Source organism: Zosterops lateralis (genome assembly GCF_965231275.1).
Source record: "Zosterops lateralis genome assembly, chromosome: 22".
Lineage (NCBI taxonomy): Eukaryota > Metazoa > Chordata > Aves > Passeriformes > Zosteropidae > Zosterops > Zosterops lateralis.
The window spans coordinates 2,047,600-2,066,910 of record NC_139782.1 but is presented as its reverse complement, the minus strand read 5'-3'; the positions used below and the strand labels follow the sequence as shown (position 1 = coordinate 2,066,910).

The window sequence follows — 19,311 nt, the reverse complement described above, 5'->3', positions numbered from 1 at the left end:
AATCAGAGCTGACACTTCCAGGGAGGAATAAGAAACATCTGGGACAGGGCTATGTGTGTCCTTCTCTGCTGAGCCCAAGGCAGCTGTCCTGCAGGGGAAAACACAGACAGTAGATCCTACACCTCACCTACATGGTCCCAAGTTGGCACCCAAACTCTCCCAGGAAAGCAAAAGGCAGCTCTGGTCCCCTGGCAAGAAGGGACAGAGACATTGGGGTGCAAATGGGGTTGTGGGGTGATGGTGGTGGAGCTGTGAGGGTCTTGGAGTGTCATGAGAGGGAGGTAGAGCAGGCTGGGCTGGTCAGGAAGCATCAGGTGCCATGCCCTGGGACTGCTCCTCAGGGAGCTTCTCCACAAACACTGGACACCCAAATATCCCCATTCCTGGAGCAGGGAGGAGGGGGCTGGGTCACATGTGAGGAGCAACAGCCCACTGAGGGATCCTGGGGCCTCACCGAGTCCAGCACCCATCAGAACTTGGTGGGGCATGGGGAAAGGTACAGATCAGATACTCTCAAGGGGAAACATTTTGCAGTCCTGGTTAGGAGTGCAGCATCTTCCACCAGAGCTGGGCAGTGACCTTGAGCAGCCCTTCAGTGCCACAGGCATCTCCAGCCCACGTGAGCTGGCCTGAGGCTCTGCTCCCAAGCTGACCTTCTGCTCAGAAACAAGGGAAGTAAGAGTGAAAGTAGGGGATTTGGGGAGAGCTGTTCCCTGCAGTGATACATCTCTGAGCTGTGCCCCACCTCTGTCCTTGCCACCCTTCCTGTTGCAGTGGTACCAGTACAGGTTTCGTTGGACAGTCAAGGACGTGCTGGCTCAGCAGAACCCATCGAGCAGGAGGATGTGAAATTTGGCTGGGAACAGCTGGGTTCTGTCTTCCCAAGGGCCCTTTAGCCCTTCCTAACTCTGTGACTTCCTCCACGGGGTGTCAGGGAGCCGCGCCCTCCGCACTGTGCTGGCAGTGATCAGCACCCGGCGGGATCAGCAGCACGGGTCCCCTGCCCTGGTCCCACCACAGGTAAGAGGTGCTGCAGGGTCCCTGCGTGGAGGGTGGGACTGGGGGTCCAGCAGCACGGCACATGCTGGAGAGGGAGAGAATGAGAGAGATAAGGAGGAGGAGGAGAGGAAGGAGACAGAGGCACTGATGGGCTGCACATGTGTGATGGAGACAGGACGTACCAGCTGATGGAAGGATTGATCCTGACGGGCAGAGCCAGGACAGTCAGGCTGCTGCTGGAGGAGGAGGGAGATCAGCTGTGTGCAGGGAGCTCCAGCTTCGGTGTAGCACAGGGTTATTGTTATTATATTCAGGACAGCTGAAATAATGATATAACAATATTGGAGGGCTTATAGCAATGTTTATTAAAGGCACATCTTTTTTTATACACTGTTCCAATATGCTGAACATGGTTGGTCATTCGAACCAATGCCCCTTTGTAAACATTTTGCAAGTAAACAAGTTGCAAAAGCAGCAGGTGCAGGGATTAGAAATTGTTTAGAATGTCTTCTCCCAGCTCCCCCAGAGCACTGCCTGGGAAAGCCTATCTAACTTTCTCTTCTGACCAGCTTTCTGCATCCACACAGGGTGACAGTCTGCGGTGGTGTGTGCATCTCCAGGGTTTGGGAGACACTGGACTCAGAGGGCTTGGGGCTGGCCATGGGTACCCCAGATCTCATGGCTCTATCCAGACTAAAAATCCAACTCATGCTGTGCCATCAGGGGCTGCCCTGGGGTTGGAAATGAGCCTGGGACCCATCTCCACATACCCACCTCCCCACTGTCCTGCAGTGTGTATAGGTGGGACTGAGGACACACTCATGGCATCCAGGTGTTCCTGGATCATCCAGTCTCCTTTTCTCCATGTCCTGCAAGCCACCCTGCCATGGCTTCTCACTCCAGCACTTTCTTTCCCTTTCCATGCTACAGAACACCAAAATGGAGAAGAGATCCTGGGAGCAGCTCTATCTGGCCCTCACCCTCCTCTTCCTGAATCTGGGCTCTGCTGAGATTGTAGGAAACACTCATGGCTGCTATGGAACTCCAGGCCTGCCAGGCATGCCAGGTCTGCCAGGCAGGGATGGTCGGGATGGGCTGAAGGGAGCCAAAGGGGAACCAGGTGAGTGAGCAAGGAGGGAAACCACATGGGCTCTTGCAGAGGGGCACTGAGTCCTCTGTGGCTGCTCTGCCTTGGTTTGCAGGATGTGGACAGCATCCTCTGTGGTCAGGTGGGAGAGGCAACAGCACTCTCCTGGCCAAGGGAAGGGGCTAGAGAAGCCTCTCCCCACATCCTGCCATTGACACTGACTCCCTTTCACCCTCCCCTACCTCACAGGTACCCCAGCTCCTTCTACACAGCTAGGGCCCAAGGGCATGAAAGGGCAACCGGGCCTCCCTGGCCCTCCAGGCAAGCCTGGTCCCCGTGGGGCCCCTGGTCCCAGGGGACTCCCTGGGATACGGGGCCTTAACGGACCCCCAGGACCACCAGGCAGCGTCAAGCAGCAGCTGAAGTCAGCGTTCTCAGTGACCAGGCAGACCAGCCAGTACCCCCTGAAGAACGTCCCGGTGGTTTTCAACAACGTCATCACCAACACCAACGACGACTACGACACCACCTCAGGCAAGTTCACCTGCAGGGTCCCCGGGGTCTACTACTTCGTGTTCCACAGCTCGCACACAGCCAACCTCTGCGTCATCCTGCACAAAAACCAGAGGAAGATGGCCAGCTTCTGTGACCACAAGACCAACAGCATGCAGGTCAGCTCGGGGGGCACGCTGCTGCACCTGGCTGCTGCAGACGAGGTGTGGCTGGGAGTGAACGACTACAACGGCATGGTGGGCATTGCCAACTCCGACAGCATCTTCTCAGGCTTCCTGCTCTTCCCAGACTAGAGCACAGCTCAACCCAGCACCCCCACATCTTCTACCTGCCCTGAACACGCTGCTGCCTGCTGGGCTCTTCCTGATGCTCCCAGTTTCTCTGTAGGGAAACATCTCCCAGTTTCTCTGCATCAAGCCCAGCAGCCAGACCCATCCCCTCAGTCTAGGGCTGAGCACTGGTAGCTGCTGCACAAGGGGAACAGGCACATCTGGATGCATCTGCACCCAGAGCGATGGTGCTGAGCCCCTGGTCCTGCTGGCACTGCAATTTGCATCCTCCCTGCTAACTCCACATTACCTAAGAGGTCTCTCTGTGTTTTTCCTGCCCCAAGTTCAGCCAGGTGTCCTGCCACAGGCTGCAGGAACCCCTTTGCCATGACCTGGCTGTGGAAAGTGTCAATAAAACCTTCCCCAGTGCACCTGGTGTAGTGTGTTGTTTCCTCCGTGTCCTGCCTCTCTGTGGTGTGTACACCTGTGCGTGTGACACCTGGCCATCTGTGTGGCATCAGTGTGCCCCCAAGCCTCAGAGACTGTCACACCCCACCCACACCCGGCTTTGCACAGGGTTTGGGACCCCTGGGACCCCTGAATGGGATGGTTCCCCTGTCCCCACACAGCCCCTAGCAAGAGGGCACCAAGGCTCCTCCAAGCAGGGCCCTGACACTCCCCTTCCCTCCAAAGCTTCACAGGGGCACAGACTGCAAAGGAAACCCCAACACTATGGCTGGGACATCCCTGGGGTCCCTACCAGCATGGGGCAGGGGAAGCACTCTAGCTTTCCTGAGCCAGACCAAAGGAACTCGTGGTTGTGGAGGCTGCAGAGACCAGTGAAACCCAGCAGGGATTTCTCTTGGTGTCATACACTGTGGGGTGGAATAGGCAGTCACCTCTCTGAACATCCTGTGCTTCACCTCCACGAGGCAGCAGCCAAAGCAGGGCTGGAAATGCTTTTCCCATGGTATAATCACTTCCCATGGTAAAATCACTTCCCATGCACAACATTCAGGAGAGTCAGGGGCAGGGACTAATGATGGTGATGGATGCTGAGACCCTGCAGCATCCCCTGGGCCTGTGGAGCTGGAAATGTGCAGAGCAGCCCAGCCTGAGGGGTGCTGGCTGAATGCATGCACTTTTCTGAAGCTCTGATGGTTTACCCTAAACCCATCTGGAGCTCCCAACAGCATTTCCCAAAGCCTGCACCCCTGAGCAGGACCCAGGGACCCTGCAGGGCAGAGCTTTGGCTCTGGAGGGGTTCAGGGTGTTACTTGAGGATAGCTCATTCTGCTCAGCTGACAACAGCATTCGTGGAGGATCTGAAACTGCCACGGAGAAAGGACAGGAGCTAAAGATAAAAAGGGGATGTGTCCCAGATCCTTTCACAATAACTCTTGCAGAAAACTTCTGCTTCTCCTCACGGGCATTTCTGCCCAGGACGCTGGGGTGTCCTGTTCCATCTCCCCACCTGAACAACAAGGAGCTCAAGGTAAGAGCAAGACTGAGCCCAAGGTTTCCCCCTTGCAGGCAGGATCATGTGGGGAGCCCAGCTCCAGCAGGGTGACAGTCACTGCATTGCTGGCACTTCCCTGTGGTCTGGGGCAGAAGAGAAATGGGGAGTGGAGGTGCTTGGCGGGGGGTGGTGGAGGTCCCTGATGGCACCCTGACCCCTCCTGCTCCACCTGGAAGAAGGAAAGTAGAGATGGCAGAGTTCCCAAAGGGTGATCAGGGCCTGAGAGGTGCATCAGTCTGAAAGGTGCCCTGGGGGTGCTGTCCTGCCCTGAGAAGCTCTTGTCTTCTGATGGTCCTGGGCTGGGACCCTGACACACCTGAACCGGAATGGCTGTGGCTGGAGGATCCAACTCACCAACCTTCTGTCGTGCTGGCACCAGAGCTTCAGCCCTGGGAAAATCCACCTGAGGTGGGGGAGTTGTGGCTGGGGGGGGCTGTGATGTCCAGATACAGCCCCCAATTCCCAGTGTTCATCCACATGCACCCACACCAGGATCTGGGGGAAGGAGTTGGGCAGGGAGGGCAGGAAGAAGGAATGGATGGCTTCCCAGGGATGGAAACACAGATAACTGTCCCAGTGGGGCTTGTTAGGTACAGAAATGCCTCTGGGATTGAGCAGCTGTGTAACAGGACACAAGGGGAACCTGTGGGATGGAGGAGGGAGGTTTGGGGGCTCGTTGCCATCTTCAAGGACTAGTGCTGTCCCTCAGACATGCTGGTGGAAGGCAATTCCCTTGCAGATGACAAAATGGCTCTGCTTGGGTAAGGATTTTACCCTGCAAGTGTGGTCCTGAGATGAGATGAGATGAGATGAGATGAGATGAGATGAGATGAGATGAGATGAGATGAGATATTTTCTCCTGCAAAGGAACAGCATGGCCACGTTGGACATCAGATCTCTGAGATAACCTGTCCCAAATATTCATGTGGCTGGAGGTGTGGGCACTTGTAAACTGAGAATTTGAGGGTGATAAGAGACTGACAAGCCCTGTCTTGCCCTAAGGTTCTGGTCCTTTCCTCCAGGGCCAGCAGGAGAGTTGGTTTGGCTCAGCAGTAGGATGTTTTCCCTCACTGATAGTGTTACCCAGACTTGCTTGCATTCACCATACCTCAGGGCTCCCTTCCCCAGCCCTCCCAGTACCCAGGAAAGCCCCCTGACACTGTCTCATGCTCCCACAGATGTGGACCACATGGGCCATGCTGATTTGCCTGGCTGGAGGGCAGCTTGCCAGTGCCACTCTCTGCAGGACCTATGGCACTGTCCCAGGCATCCCAGGATTACCAGGAGAGCCTGGCAGCGATGGCAGGGACGGGGTGAACGGCCCCAAGGGTGACCAAGGTAAGGAAGAGGTGGCAGGTGGGTAAAACACTGTCTTGTGAATGCCAAGAGTGGGGAAGGACAGGGCCAGGCACATGGTCCTGAGAAAGTAATCCATTTCCCACCAGTTCTTTGAGGTCTTGTTGGGTGGGGATGATGGAGCACCCCAAGGAACCTCGGGCAGGAGGGGGTGACAGCAAGGGTGTCACACCTGCCTGTTGGGCAGGGGTCTCCACTGACCCACACTGTCGCTGTAGGACACGAAAGAAAGATGAGACACTCCAAAAATTTCAGAAGGCAAAGAGCATAGAAAAAAGGCTTTATTGTATAATTCTTACTATCTTTTATAAGGTGTTCCCATACAGACTTAATATGGTTGGTGAATAGGAACGACACCTCTCTAATCCCATTGGCTGAACTAGAGAAACAGCAAAACACCACCTGGAGAAAGATTGTTCTGAGAAAGGAGAGTTGTTTGCCAGGATTGTTTTGAGAAGAAGCTTTCTTGAGAAATTTTTCCTTGGGAAAAAGTTAGCAGCTGCTAGCAGGCTAAAATCTCTCAGACCCAGAAATATCAGGCCCACACACACAGAGCACAGTTTTCCTTGCTCATGCTCCCTCTCTGCAGACAAATGGGGCTCGGCTGTGACCACAATGACTCTTCCTCCTCTTTCCTAGGACCCCCTGGTGAGAGTGTGGCAGAGAGAGGGGAGACGGGAGACCCGGGAATACCGGGATCACCTGGGAAAATCGGTCCCATGGGCGCCCCAGGTGCAATGGGCCCACCAGGTATCAGTGGACTACCTGGCCTCGCAGGAGAGCCTGGTGAGTACAGGGTGACCCTCAAGTCCGCCTTCTCGGCCGCCAGGAGCATCAGCTCCTACCCACGGCGGGACCAGCCCGTGCGCTTCGACCGCATCATCACCAACCCCGACGGGCACTACGAGAACCGCTACGGCCGCTTCACCTGCCGCGTGCCCGGCACATACTACTTCACCTACCACGTCACCTCCCGTGGAAACCTGTGCCTCAACATCAAAAAGGGCCGGGCTGCCAGCAGGGGAGACAAGGTGGTGACTTTCTGTGACTTCGTGCAGGGCAGTTTCCAGGTCACCACAGGCGGCGTGGTGCTCAAGATGGCCATGGATGAGTCTGTCTGGCTGGAACCGACGGAGAAGAATTCCTTGGTGGGGCTGGAGGGGTCCGACAGCATCTTCTCTGGCTTCCTCATCTCCCCTGAGGCTTAGCCTGCTGGAGCAGTCCCTGCAGAGATGAGGACTCCCCTGGAAATTCTTTGCTCTCAAATTGGTGCTTGAAGCACACTGCTGCTGTTCCTGCACAATAAATGACAGCTCTTCGCACTATTAGACCCTTTCTGGATAGAACTTGCCTTTTTCTTCCCAAATAATAATTTTCACATAAACGGGCACTGGTTCTCACCCCCTTGGGTGCAGCCCAGGCTCATTAGCAGAGCCAGACAAGCCGTGCAGTTCCTGCTGCAGACCAGGCTGAGTCTCTCCATCCAGAGCCACCCAAAGGGTCCCAGCCCAGGGTTAGGAAAGCACACAGAAGCAGTTCAGCCTTTATAAGGGGGCAGGACAATGACAGTGGGAAAACTGGGGCCACTGGGTGCTGCTGGTAGGTGGGGAGATGCTGGAGATGGTGCTGTACTGGACAGTCCTGACAGTGGCAGGATCTGGGGATATCAACCTCCCTTAGACTATTTCTAGGGAGGTGGTGATGACAGAAATAGCCACAGAAGATTGTCAAAACTTGTGACAAGGTGGGGCAGGTGAGTGTGGGCCAAACAACTGGATGCCGTGGTGGGGGTGGTGTGGAGGACATCCCCACTACAACCCCCAAAACCCAGCACAGAACCGAGACATCCTGGAGCACAGCCAAGCCCTCCCAGCCTGCTCCTTATCAACAGCAGAGCTGTGGACCCAAGAATGTGCCAATGAATTAAAGCTGAGAAGCACAGAGACACCTCTGGGCCCAGGGCAGGTGACAATCCAGCCTTGCATCCCTGTGGGTGGGTCACCTGCAGCCCCAGCCCATCCTGTGAGGCTGGCACGGGACATGAAGGAATTTTTGTCTGGGATTTGAAAGGGTCTGTATGGAAAAGATGATGATAAAAGGTCTGGGGGATGTGAGTGTGATATGGACAGGGTTTAATGGAGCATCACCCCTGAGCTCTTCAGGTTCTGTCAATCTTTCCTGGAATTGGCCAAGCATCTACTGGCACACCAATGACACAAGTGGAAAATGGCTTTTCTGGGGCTATATTGGACAGACATGCGGTATCTAAACCTGATGCATTAGCTAAACCCACCCAAACATTTGGTTTAGACTGTCTAACTGGCAAATTCCCACTACTAAAAGCAAGCAAAGCAAAAAAACCATAAGCACAATATTTGATTGAGCCCTATCATCTAACAAAAGAATTCTCCAATATTGCTGATCCCAAACGCAAAGTTCATTATCTTCTGCAGGCGAAACACAAGATATATGTGTATATGTTGGAATTCACGGTGTCAGGTGCCCCCGCCGCAGCGCAGGACAGGGGACACAACTGAAGCTGTTGTCACTCGCCCGGAGGCTCCTGTCCGGGCCGATTTGCCGGCAGGTGGCACCGGAGACCGGCTCAGCCCTCACCGGGCACCCGCAGCATCCTCGCTCGGCCGGCTGGGCGCGCACAGCTCCGGGGCACGGGCAGCGCCGGGGGCTCAGCTGTGCCCGCAGCCCCCAGGTCTGAGCCACAGCTGCTGCTGCCAGCCTGGCGCCTGCTCTCCACCGCCTCTCTGTCTTTGGGCAAAGTTGGGGAATGAAATATCGAGGGGTTTTTTTGTGTTCTTCCTTCCTTCCCCTTCTCCAAGCCGTAACATCAGGCAGGAGCCGTGTGGGAATCCCTGCTGGGCTCGGTGCTGTGCTGAGGTGCCCACAGGTCTGCGAGGAGAGAGCAGGCAGGTATAGCCCGGTTCAAATCTCCTCCTCCTCCTCCTCACCACCTCTGAGCTTTATTTTTCCGGTAGCAAAATCTGTGGTTTCCGTCCCCGAATCTGTGGTTTCAGTTCCCCGGGGCTCAGCCACCGTGTTCCGGGCTCTGCTGCCCTCAAGGAGGTCTGAGCAGAAATGTTTGGTATCACATTCTGAAGTTCCCCCGGTGCCACAGCACTGGATGGACTTAACAGTGCAGCCACCAAACCTCTGGAGATGCAGCATCACAAATAAAACTGAGCTGGGCAAGGCAGGTGGAAGGAAAGAGGTGTTTGGTCCCCAAAAGAGGGCTGGTGGCACACACTGCCTGAGCCTCCTGAGCCCTCAGCAAGTAAGAGACACTGTACCAAGGAGCACAGATGCCCTGCAGGTCAAGGCTGCCATTCCAAGAGCCCTGAGGGCTGGAAAATGAGCTGGCAGAAGCCCACTGATACTTGATGGAGACAAATGCAAAGTTCGTCTTCTTGCATGGGACAGCCCCATGTCAGAGGACAGGAGCTGGCAGCAGAAAGCTCTGCAGGAAGGGACCCAGGATGTTGTTGGACACCAAGGTGAAACTTTCTGCCTTTCCAGAGAATGGATATAATAATCATTCGTTTTTTGAAAAGATGTAAAGGAATAAAGGTGGTGTTATTTTTAAAATAGATGTCTCACCAGTATGAGCCAAAAGGAGTCTGGGGGCTTGGCTGTGCCTGGGGAAAGTCAGAGAGCAGGGCAGGTACCAGGCTGTAAGTGCAGCTCATGGTGTTCATACAGCTGGGAAACAAAGGTGTAGAGGGAACTGCTGCCCAAAGATACAGAGGGAATTGCTGCCCAGAGGTGCAGAGGGCATAGTTTCATCCCATGGGTCTCAGACAGCACCCAACAATGCCACCTCTGGCTGTGGCCCCATGGGATGGCACCTCCTGCTCCTCTAAGGCTGCCACTAAACTCACACCCCCTGGGGATCCAAAGTGGATGAGTAAAGGGGCCCAGAGGGTGCTGGGGATGCTGTTGGTCCATGCAACACCACCCTTCAGTTCTTCCCAGGCAGCTCAGGGTGGGCAGCACACTCCTGACCCTGTAGGAAGCCCCAAAGCCGCAGCCTGCACCCCCTCAGCTGGAGGGTCCCCCTCCTCTCAAGCAGTTACAGCACTCACTGAGGCCAGAGCCAAAATGTTCTTTGCCATGGGACCCTGACAGGAGCTGGGATTTCTTCCTCCTGTGAACAGCAATTAGGACTGACTAGACCCCTGTGCTGCTCAGGGCCACTTTGGGAAAAATCAAAAGCTGTGCTGGCAGTCCCACCTGTCCTGCCTGGTGTTCCCTGTAACAGCAAGACCAACCTAGCCCTGCTCCTGAACCTCCTGTCCTACTCCTTGGTCCAGGATTCATTTTTCCATGGAAACAGGACAATCTTGGAACAACACAACCATCAACAGGAGAGCTGTGGGGCTGAGGGTGGGTGTTGCCTCACGGGGAGGCAAGTGCGACCTGGTTCAGAGCGAGACCATGGCGAACTTACAAACTGGCCGGACAAATCACGCGTGACGTCAATGTGATGAACAGTGAAATGTGTTTATTTCCACATAGGTGCAGCACTCCTCATTTAAGGCAGCACACAGTCCGCTTTGCTGCATTAGCGAGAGCTCTAAACCTCGCCTGTTTTGCAAAACCATTTCTGATAAGGAAAACAGGGACTCTTCAAGCCTTAAAATGTTCTTATGGATTTCAAGAAGATCTTCATCTATTGTTCGTTGCAGCTGTAGCAAGTTCTGCTTTTGCGTGACTAGCGAGGAAATGCCAGTGGCCGCACCTGTTCCTCCCAGGGTCAGGAGCACTGCCAAGCTAGCAGCGGTCGCTAGTTCTCGCTTTGGTAGATGTAGCCCTGCTCCAAAGTGGAGCATTACTTCGTCATCAGTGTGGTAAAGGATCCTGGGGATGACAATGACTTGAACACAGAAATCATTAGACACATTAAAATGCTTAATGGAAACACAGGGGGCGATACCAGTGGTATGACAAGCCCATATACTCCCTGGTGCAGGAATGGCCTACTTTTGCTGTTTCCTCAGAGGAACAGAGGTATTGCAGAGCTGTTTATTCTGGGTAGCGAGGGATTGACTGCCTATGCAAATTCCATACCCTGAAACCATCCCTAGGGTGATCCCTTTACGGGGGGTATTCCACTTACATTGTTTGGGGCTAAGTTCTTTGGAATAGTTGAACATTTTATTAAAGCCTATTCCCTCATAAAAGGGTGGCTTGGAGTCATAACATAGCCAACAGGACCTGGTGAGATTAGGGTGTGAGGCGTTAAGGGACATGAAGGCAGCATATAACATTTGGGTGAACAAACCCTGAGAGGGGGTTTCAGGTCTAGAAATGGCTTGCACATGGTTAGGCCTAGCAGTCATGGCAAACGGTCTTTCTTTTTGGGAAGTTATTAACTCGTTGGGCCCTACTGCTATGTATTGTCTGTGTGAAGGAGACCTAATGATTTGTACGGTGCCACAGTCGTAAGAGCGTAGGGTGATCCCAGGGTCCTCGTGTTCATATACTGACCACAATCTGCCTAGGGCCCAAGTTGGGTCTTGGAGTTGCAGGACAGTGACTGTAAGGTGGGTACAGTTTCCGGGGGGTCTGCCTTGGTAGGTGCTTCTTGATATGCAGCCATAAGGCCAGCCTGTTACTTTCAGAAATTCATCTTCTTTGGGAGGTTTCCACCGGTTACCAGTCACAATGGTTTCGCAGCCCCAATACCCACAAAACCAATAGCCCGGGTAGGTGCAGTAGCTTTTTCCCGGATTGTTGCTTGGGCACCAATACGTTCCTACCTTGATGGGTTTGTTGCTCTTGCCAGATCGGTTGTCGGTGAAGATGTCCGCCAGGCGTATGGTCCAGGCGGGAGAGTTGGTTTCAGATTGCCCTATGACTGCGCCAGTGATGAAGTTCCAAAATGTCCAGACATAGGGCTGGTAGGGGTGATGGCCAACGCTGAGGTGGACTGATGGTAACAGGATGCAGAGGCTCAAAAGTAGAGCTGGAAGCTTGACTGACGACTTGTGGTGGAAAACCTGTGAAGAAATACTCAAAGTGTTCATTAGCTTTTGTTGGGTAGCACTGGCTTTATAAAGGACACCATTTGATAACGTCATCTTTTTTAACTGCTGCGTATCCCCTGCCAGTTACAACTAGTTTCCAGCCTGTTTCCCACTCTCCTACTTCATTTTTTATACTTACTGGTGGACGTTCTTTGACCACTTCTGCAGCCCAATGCTTTTGTGAGGGGGCTTGATCTTGGTCTCCTCTGGGGAACTGGTTTAATGCGAGCACGGTGGCTGTGAGCAGGCAAGGCTGCTCTGACGGGGGAATGGCGCTGGTAAAGCCTTTGGCTTTTGCTAGGGTTTCTAGCTTGGACTTTAGCGTTTGATTGGCTCTTTCTACTATGGCCTGTCCAGTACTATTATATGGAATGCCCTGCTTTAGAACAATACCCCACTTGGTGGCAAACTCTTGGGTTGTTTTAGAGACAAAGTGGGTTCCGTTGTTCGTTTTGATTTGTTTTGGAATGCCGAGCCAGGCCATGGCTGACAGCCAGTGCTGGACAGTAGCTTTGGAGTTGGCCTTAGCATGTTGGGTCCCAACAATCATGCTGCTGAATGTATCTACCGTGACAGCAAGTCACGCTCTGGGTTTTAGTAGCTGGCACAAAGTAAAATCTGTTTGCCAAATTTCTGAGGCTTTCAGGCCTCTGGGATTGACTCCACCGGACCACAGCGGCGATTTTTGGCAATGGGGACAGGTGGCCACGACAAGTTTGGGGTCGGACATGGAGATGCCACATCGCTTGGTTAACACTTTGGCTCCTATATGGAGGAATTCGTGTAGTTGTCTCGCATCTTGTAGAGTCCATAAGCCTTTTGCTGCAGCATCGGCTTTGTCGTTACCCAGTTGAAAATACCCTTTGATCGGGTTGTGGCTATTGATGTGGATAACTGTTATGGTGCCTTGGTGTGAGTGCAGTGCATCTTAAATCATCAAAGCGGCTGGTGAGATGGAAACACCTGGATGGGACATTGCTTGACAAAACTTTGCAGCGAACATGGAGTCGGTAATGATGTTGAGGTGTTCAGTCTGGAAAAGGTTGCAGGCTAGCACTATTGCGGACGCTTCTAACAACTGGACCAACAAAGATTGGTCTGTCATTTTTACACATTGCCACCGGCCTTGCTCTTGCCACACGGCTGCCACTGTAGAGGTTGTTGATGATGCATTGGTAAACACAGTTGGGTCAGGCAGAGGTCAGTCTACAACTTTTGGTGGGAGATCGATGTCTACTATGGCGAGTAGCTGGATCCACGGGGGCTTTGCAGCATAACAGAGTTCTCCTCCAAATCCAAACGAAGCTAATGCGAGATGTTCTGAAAGTGCGGCCGATACAGAAGGAATTTGTTTTCAGAATGGGAGATATATTCTTGTGGGCTCAGAGCCTAGGTGGTTTAGGGCGAGCTTTCTGCCTTTCATGATTAAGTTTCCAAGGCACTCAACACCGGGAGAAAAGGCTCGCGAGGATCTTCCGAGGACTACCCACTGTACCGGTTTAGCCGTGTCAGGAGGCCCTTGAGCTAATGCTCCAACTCCTCCCTCTTTTGTAAAATGTACATATAAGTCTAAGGGCAGGTTGGAGTTCCACCTGGTTAGTGCAGCGATGGGCAGCTGTCATTCAATGTAATCGAGCGAATGAGCGGCTTCTCTTGAGATGCTTTTGGGTTCCCATGGACGTTTGCCTTTAAGAAGGTCATACAGTGGGGACATGATCTCTGGGGGGATAAGGATGGTGTTACGTAACCACTGTAATGATCCTACCAATTGCTGAATGTCGTGTAGTGTTTTGATGTCGCGCCGGATTTTGATTGTGGGGGATGACACATGGAGGCTGCCAATCTTTACGCCTAGGAATGTAACTGAAGGGCCTTTTTTATTTTGGCTTCTGCTATTTCAAACCCATTGGCTTTCAGGACACTTGAGACTGCTGTCACGATGGTGTCTACTTGGTCTGATGAGGAGGCGGCTATTAGGATGTCATCCATGTATTGGATGATTGTTACTTCAGGGTTTTTTGATCGGACTGGGGCTAAAGCCTTACTCACAACAATTTGGCAAATGGTCGGAGAGTTAATCATACCTTGTGGTAGGACCTTCCACTGAAACCGAAGGTTAGGTTGCTGGCCATTCGGGAATACGATGGAAAAGGCAAACCGCTCTTTGTCTTCTTCGTGCAACAGTATTGAAAAGAAGCAGTCTTTAATGTCAATCACGGCACAAGGTTGATTCGTTGGGATAAAGGAGTTGCCGGGTATTCTGGTTTGTACGGGGCCCATTGGCTGAATCTTTTTGTTGACAGCTCGCAGGTCATGTAATAGGCGAAAGCCTTCGCCACTGCATTTGGGGATTACGAAAATAGGTGTGTTCCACGGCGAGACAGAGGGTTCTATGTGTCCTTTTTCCAATTCTCGCTGGACTAGCTGGAGAAGAGCAGACATTCGAGGCTCGGGAATGGGCCACTGTTCGACGTACACCGGATCTGATGACTTCCAGGTTAGTCTAATTGGGAGCGACGGGTACGTCGCAATGGCCCTAAGGGTAAATTTGTCACTTTTACTCCTAATAAGGCTTGGGCATCTCGTCCTAACAGTGGCGGAGTGTTGGAAAGGACATAAACATGCACGCTGACCGGCTTCTCAATTCCATCTTGGGAGTAGATAGTTATTGATATTAGGTCTACGCTCTTTTGGGCACGTTGGACTCCTCCCACTCCGACCACGGCTGCGGCATCCTCCAGCTGCCAGCTTGGGGGCCAATGTGTGTTTGGAATGACTGTGACAACGGACCCGGTGTCCACCGTGAAGAGGAGAGTGACAAAACAGTCATTGGTTGGTGTGCTGGCCGGCAGACTCCCCAAACTATTGGAGGTTGCTGTGTGTCACAATTTATGGCCAAGGCCACCCGGGGGATGTCGTTGGGTCGGGTGTTGTCAGTGGCATGTGCTGAGCTTGCATGCATTCTTGTTTGGCGTTTTGTGTTACCGTGTACATAGTCGGTGCCTGTGGAGGCGATGTTCGGGTTGTAATGTTGGGCATGGCTTGGGCTATGAAATTGGTCAGTTCCCTGGGGGGCAGTGAACTCGGGAGGTGTTCTGTTCCAGTGGGGATAATATAACTGGGCCGCTGACTGTCCCAATGGGGAGAGAGCCGCATGCGGCCCGGTTGCCCCCTCCCCCGCCCGTTTCCCTGCTTTTTGTTACAGGCGCAGCAGCGAGCAATGTGACCCTTCCTTCCGCAGATTCAGCAAGGTCCTCTTGGTCTTGATAGAGGAAGATTTGTGGATAGGGGCTGGCTGTGGATATTGCGATTTTGGACGGCCATTATCTCAGCTACTGCCGCACCAACTGCAGCTGGAAGTGGGGCCATTACGGCGTTTACTGCAGCTTGAACTGGGGCTAAGTTATCTTCCTTGACTACATGTTTAATCATGGTTGCGATGCTGGCACCAGGTGGCACTGACCCTAGTAGCTCTTTGGTCGATTGGTTGCATTGCTGTCTTAAGCACCCTTCGAGCACTGGTCCTTTTGCTTCTGATGGTAGATCTGAAGCATCTATGGCTGCCTGAAGGCAGTCAACAAATGTGGTGAAGCGCTCGCTTTCGGTTTGTCTGATGGTGGTCCATGGTGATGGCTTAGCAACTATCCTGCAGGCCGTGCGGATGGCTTCTCTTGCGGCGCGGGTTGTGGCGGTGATCTCAGAGGCTCGTAAGCCCTGCGCTTGTGCCTGGGGGCTGACCATTTGCAGGTCTTGGCCCATCAGTCGCTGTAGACTCGAGTTACGCAGCAGGTGTTGGTCTCTGCTAACTTTGGCAAGTATTTTTTCTAGGTTGTCTTCCCACTCTTGTTTAAAGACAATCATCAAAAATCATACGACACGTTTGCTTGATGTCAAAGGGAAGCATGTCGTCGTTGACAAAGAGACCATCTATTAGAGTGGAAACCATGGCAGAGTTGATCCCTTTTTCAGCAATGACTTTGGCTACTGCTTGCACATCTTTAGGATTTACCGGGGGATATGTTGGTAAATTGTTGTCAAGTCTTTTTACGGGAAATATTCGCACTGCAGTTTCCGGTAAGTCAGCAAGCGCTGTTTGAACCTTTTTCCAGTCTGTTAGGGGCATTGGTTTAAAAGAGTCTTTTTTGTTCGGGTGCCATGCAGGCGGACTCCTAAATTTGGTGAAGGCCGCCGGTATGGAATCTGCGTCTAATTCAGAATCCAAATCGGAATCGGACCTCTCACAGGAAGGGCGCTGTCCTTTGTATCTAGATTCCCTCCACCGCTCATCTCGAACCGGCTTCAAGGCCTGCTCAAACTCTTCCTCCGACTGGGAGGAAGTGGAATGGTCGGGGACTTCCCGCCGGCTGTGCCTTTTTGTTGGGCTCCGCCCTCTGGATTTCTGGTGGGTGGTAACATTATGTCTTCTACTCCGCCTCCCTTCCTGGGGCATCTTAACCTTATAAGGAGATGTTTGGGGGTTCGTTTTCTGATAGGTCTCCGGTTTCCCCTCCCAGTCGTGGGCCATACCTCCGTCCCTGTGCTTTTGATCGCGCATGTCCATGGCGGGAAACGGTTCCTGGCCCTGCCCTTCTTGGTCTGCCTCAGCGCCATATTGTGGCGCATAGGGAGGTGGCCTTATACCAATTTGTTTTGTGTCTACATCATTGGTATTACCATCAAAGCATGGGAAATTATCGCGGTTCGGCGATGGGTTAGGGTTAGTTGCTGGATTGGGGGCCGAGGTGGGGGGTGAGGACCGCGATTGCGAAGGGTTGTTAATTTTAGATAACAGTTCTGAACTTATAAAACTGTCACTGAGCGTGGTTTGAGTTGTGGCCCCTACACCCAGCTTTGGAATTATTCCTAGACACTGCTGAGCCGCTTTCCACGTTTCTTGTTGCTCTAACGCTTTTTCCAGTGCCTGCATTACTCTGCCCCAACTTTTGAGACATTTACTGGTGTCAGACATAATAACATCTTTGGCAAGAGTATTTGTACACTTCCCCCAGCATTCTGAATGCAAAATATCAATGAGGCGATCAATGACTCCCAATGTTAACAATCGCTTAATCTTTAAATTTACATTTAATACCCCACTGCTCATGAATTTCTGCAATTACCTTGCCAAGCGACTCCATCCCGGCGGTACTGGGGGCGTCCCCCCCCACCAAAGTCAGCCTGCTGCTTCGGTCGTCTCCTCCTCCAGCATGTCTCCAGTCGCCCGGAGCGCACACGCACCCGTGTGTCGGGGGGAGCTCCCGGGTTTCGGCACCACTTGTTGCCTCACGGGGAGGCAAGTGCGACCTGGTTCAGAGCAAGACCACGGCGAACTTACAAACTGGCCAGACAAATCACGCGTGACGCCAATGTGGTGAACGGTGAAATGCATTTATTTCCTGTAGGCACCCACTTAAGTAACCGCGGTGTGCCCACGTCACTTTCTTAGGGGTGGTTTACAATGTTATAACAGGGTGACATCATGGAGAGGAAGGGGCCCTGCCTCCTCGTACAGCCCGAGATCTTCCGAGCGGCTTCAACTAACTACAGGTGGGTCAGTGCAGCACCACAGTCACTGTCACTCAGGAAAGGGCCAATTTATATATTTAATTAATTTCTTACACCTTTTCCATGGGTGTCTGAGCCCACTGCTTCAACCTGGCATGGCAGCATGTGGGAATGAACCTGCAGAATCTGTCCTCAGCCAGGATGGACAGAGCTGGCCTGGGGTTCTTGGGCACACTCCTGCTTGTGCTGTGTGTTCTCACTCACCCCTGTGTGCACATGCCTGTAGCTCTGTGCACATCCATTCAGCTCTGAGCACATCCACATAGCTCTATGCACATTCCTGTATCTCTGTGCACATCCCTGTAGCTTTAAGCACGTCCCTGTAGCTCTGAGCACATCCCTGTAGCCCTGTGCACACTCACCCCACTCGAAGCACATTCACCCTGCTCTGTGCACATCCCTGTAGCTCTGTGCACATTCCCCTGTGCACACCCACCCCTGTGCAATCTCTCCTGCCCTGTGCCTGCTCCCTCTGCTCTGTGTGTGCCCCACAGCTGTCCCATGACCTGCACACTCTGCTTCTTGTCGCTCCCTTTGGGGTTTATTTTCAGCTGCAGTCCCTCCCCCAGGCCCAGCCACAGCCCTTCCATCACCAGACAGTGCTGTGACCCTCACCTGTGGCCACTAAGGGCAGGGCTGTGCCCAGGCCAAGGCCACTAAATGCTCAGCAGATGCTGAGGCTGGGGCAGGAGAGGTTTCAAGGTGACTTCAGGAGTTTTAGGGATGTCAGTGTTTTGCTGAAAAGCCATGGGGTACTATGGGTTGTGGATGTTGGAGACCACTTGAGCAGGACAGGGAGGGAACCTTGTATTCTCCAGAGTGGGTTTTCCAGGGTCTGCAGATGTATGGAAGCTCTTTCTTACATGCAACACACTTTGGTTAAACAGTAAGCACTCCAGGCTGTTATTTAGCCTCAGCCACTCCATCACCCCCCTGTCAGGACCACCACGGGTCCTGGGGGTCACTTTAGCTGGGGTGAAACACCCGATGAGCATCCCTGGAGAAATGGGAGCACAGCTCTGGACAGAGATATCAACAGACATGTTACAATATAATCATCCTGCTCCCAGGCAGAGAGCAAGAGGGACCAGCAAAAAAACCACACAAGCAGCATCACCATAGGACCCAGTTGTGTGAGATGGGACACTAAAGCCACAGAGCTGAGTCTAGATTGCGTAAAGAAACTGGGTTTTAGTATCTTTGGGATTGAAAACCAATTTTGATTGCACAACTGTGTTCTACACTGGTCTTAAAAAACATAATAAAGACTTAAATGGCATAATTAGAAATTCAGTGGCTCAAAAGTTGCAAACAGGTAGGTAGCAACATCTCTACTGGCAAAAGATTGAAGAAAAGTAAAGCTAGGCTATAAAAAATCTACACAGTTCTTTCGCTTGTTGCTCTTGTCTTTGACAACTTTGAACTTTGTTTCCTCTGCCAGGGGCGGGTCAGGCTCTGCTCCCAGAGAACAGAGACGGGACAAGGGCAAACGGCCTCAGGCTGGGCCAGGGGAGGCTCGGCTTGGACACCAGGAGCCATTGCCTCCTGGAAAGGGTGCCCAGGCCTTGGCAGGGGCTGCCCAGGGACCTTTGGAGTGCCCATCCCTGGAGGTGTCCAAGGGACAGCTGCAGGTGACACTCAGTGCTCTGGGCTGGGGACAAGGTGGGCCTTGGGAAGAGCTTGGCCTCCATGGCCTGGGGGGGCTTTTCCAACCTCAGGGATTGAGGCCTTCTGTGAAAGTGCTCCCAGGGCACTCACTGGCACACAGGGGGAAAATACTTCAGGACCTCTGAGAGACAGGGAACGAAATCTGGACACTCTTTCCTTGTGCCTTACCAACTTTCTTAGAAGATAGACAAATTCTGCTGGGACTGGAACAGTGTGGGGACATTAGAATGGGTCGTAATTACAACATATTGTATATTCATGTTTTCGTATCATAAACTGTGCTATTAATATACA

General features: G+C 52.8%; 3 protein-coding genes across 3 annotated transcripts; all 3 read left to right on the top strand.

Annotated features, from left to right (window-relative positions):
* The window catches only part of EPHB2 (EPH receptor B2), a gene marked incomplete at both ends in the record, with an annotated part of 297,582 nt that overhangs the window by 118,496 nt on the left and 159,775 nt on the right, over positions 1–19,311 (top strand).
* On the top strand, positions 697–3,272 carry C1QC (complement C1q C chain; the record flags this gene model as incomplete). Of its 2 annotated transcripts, XM_083876873.1 has the most annotated exons (3): positions 697–1,020; positions 1,930–2,119; positions 2,336–3,272. In XM_083876873.1, the coding sequence occupies 2 exons, from the start codon at positions 1,939–1,941 to the stop codon at positions 2,890–2,892; spliced, it is 738 nt and encodes a 245-aa protein (XP_083732999.1). In that variant the 3' UTR covers positions 2,893–3,272. The 2 variants fall into 2 exon arrangements, with proteins under 2 accessions (XP_083732999.1, XP_083732998.1); XM_083876872.1 differs by lacking the exon at positions 697–1,020 and having other exon boundaries at positions 1,921–2,119.
* Positions 4,261–7,073, top strand: C1QB (complement C1q B chain). Its single transcript, XM_083876877.1, has 3 exons — positions 4,261–4,363; positions 5,566–5,725; positions 6,383–7,073. Exons 2-3 carry the CDS (start codon positions 5,566–5,568, stop codon positions 6,949–6,951), a joined length of 729 nt encoding a protein of 242 aa, XP_083733003.1. The 5' UTR covers positions 4,261–4,363; the 3' UTR covers positions 6,952–7,073.

What these genes read in the sequence shown, in the direction of transcription:
- C1QB (XM_083876877.1), top strand. Translation starts at nt 5,566, where the DNA reads ATGTGGACCACATGGGCCATGCTGATTTGCCTGGCTGGAGGGCAGCTT. An exon ending in CGGCCCCAAGGGTGACCAAG is followed by an intron (nt 5,726 to 6,382) that starts GTAAGGAAGAGG and finishes CCTCTTTCCTAG; the next exon opens with GACCCCCTGGTGAGAGTGTG.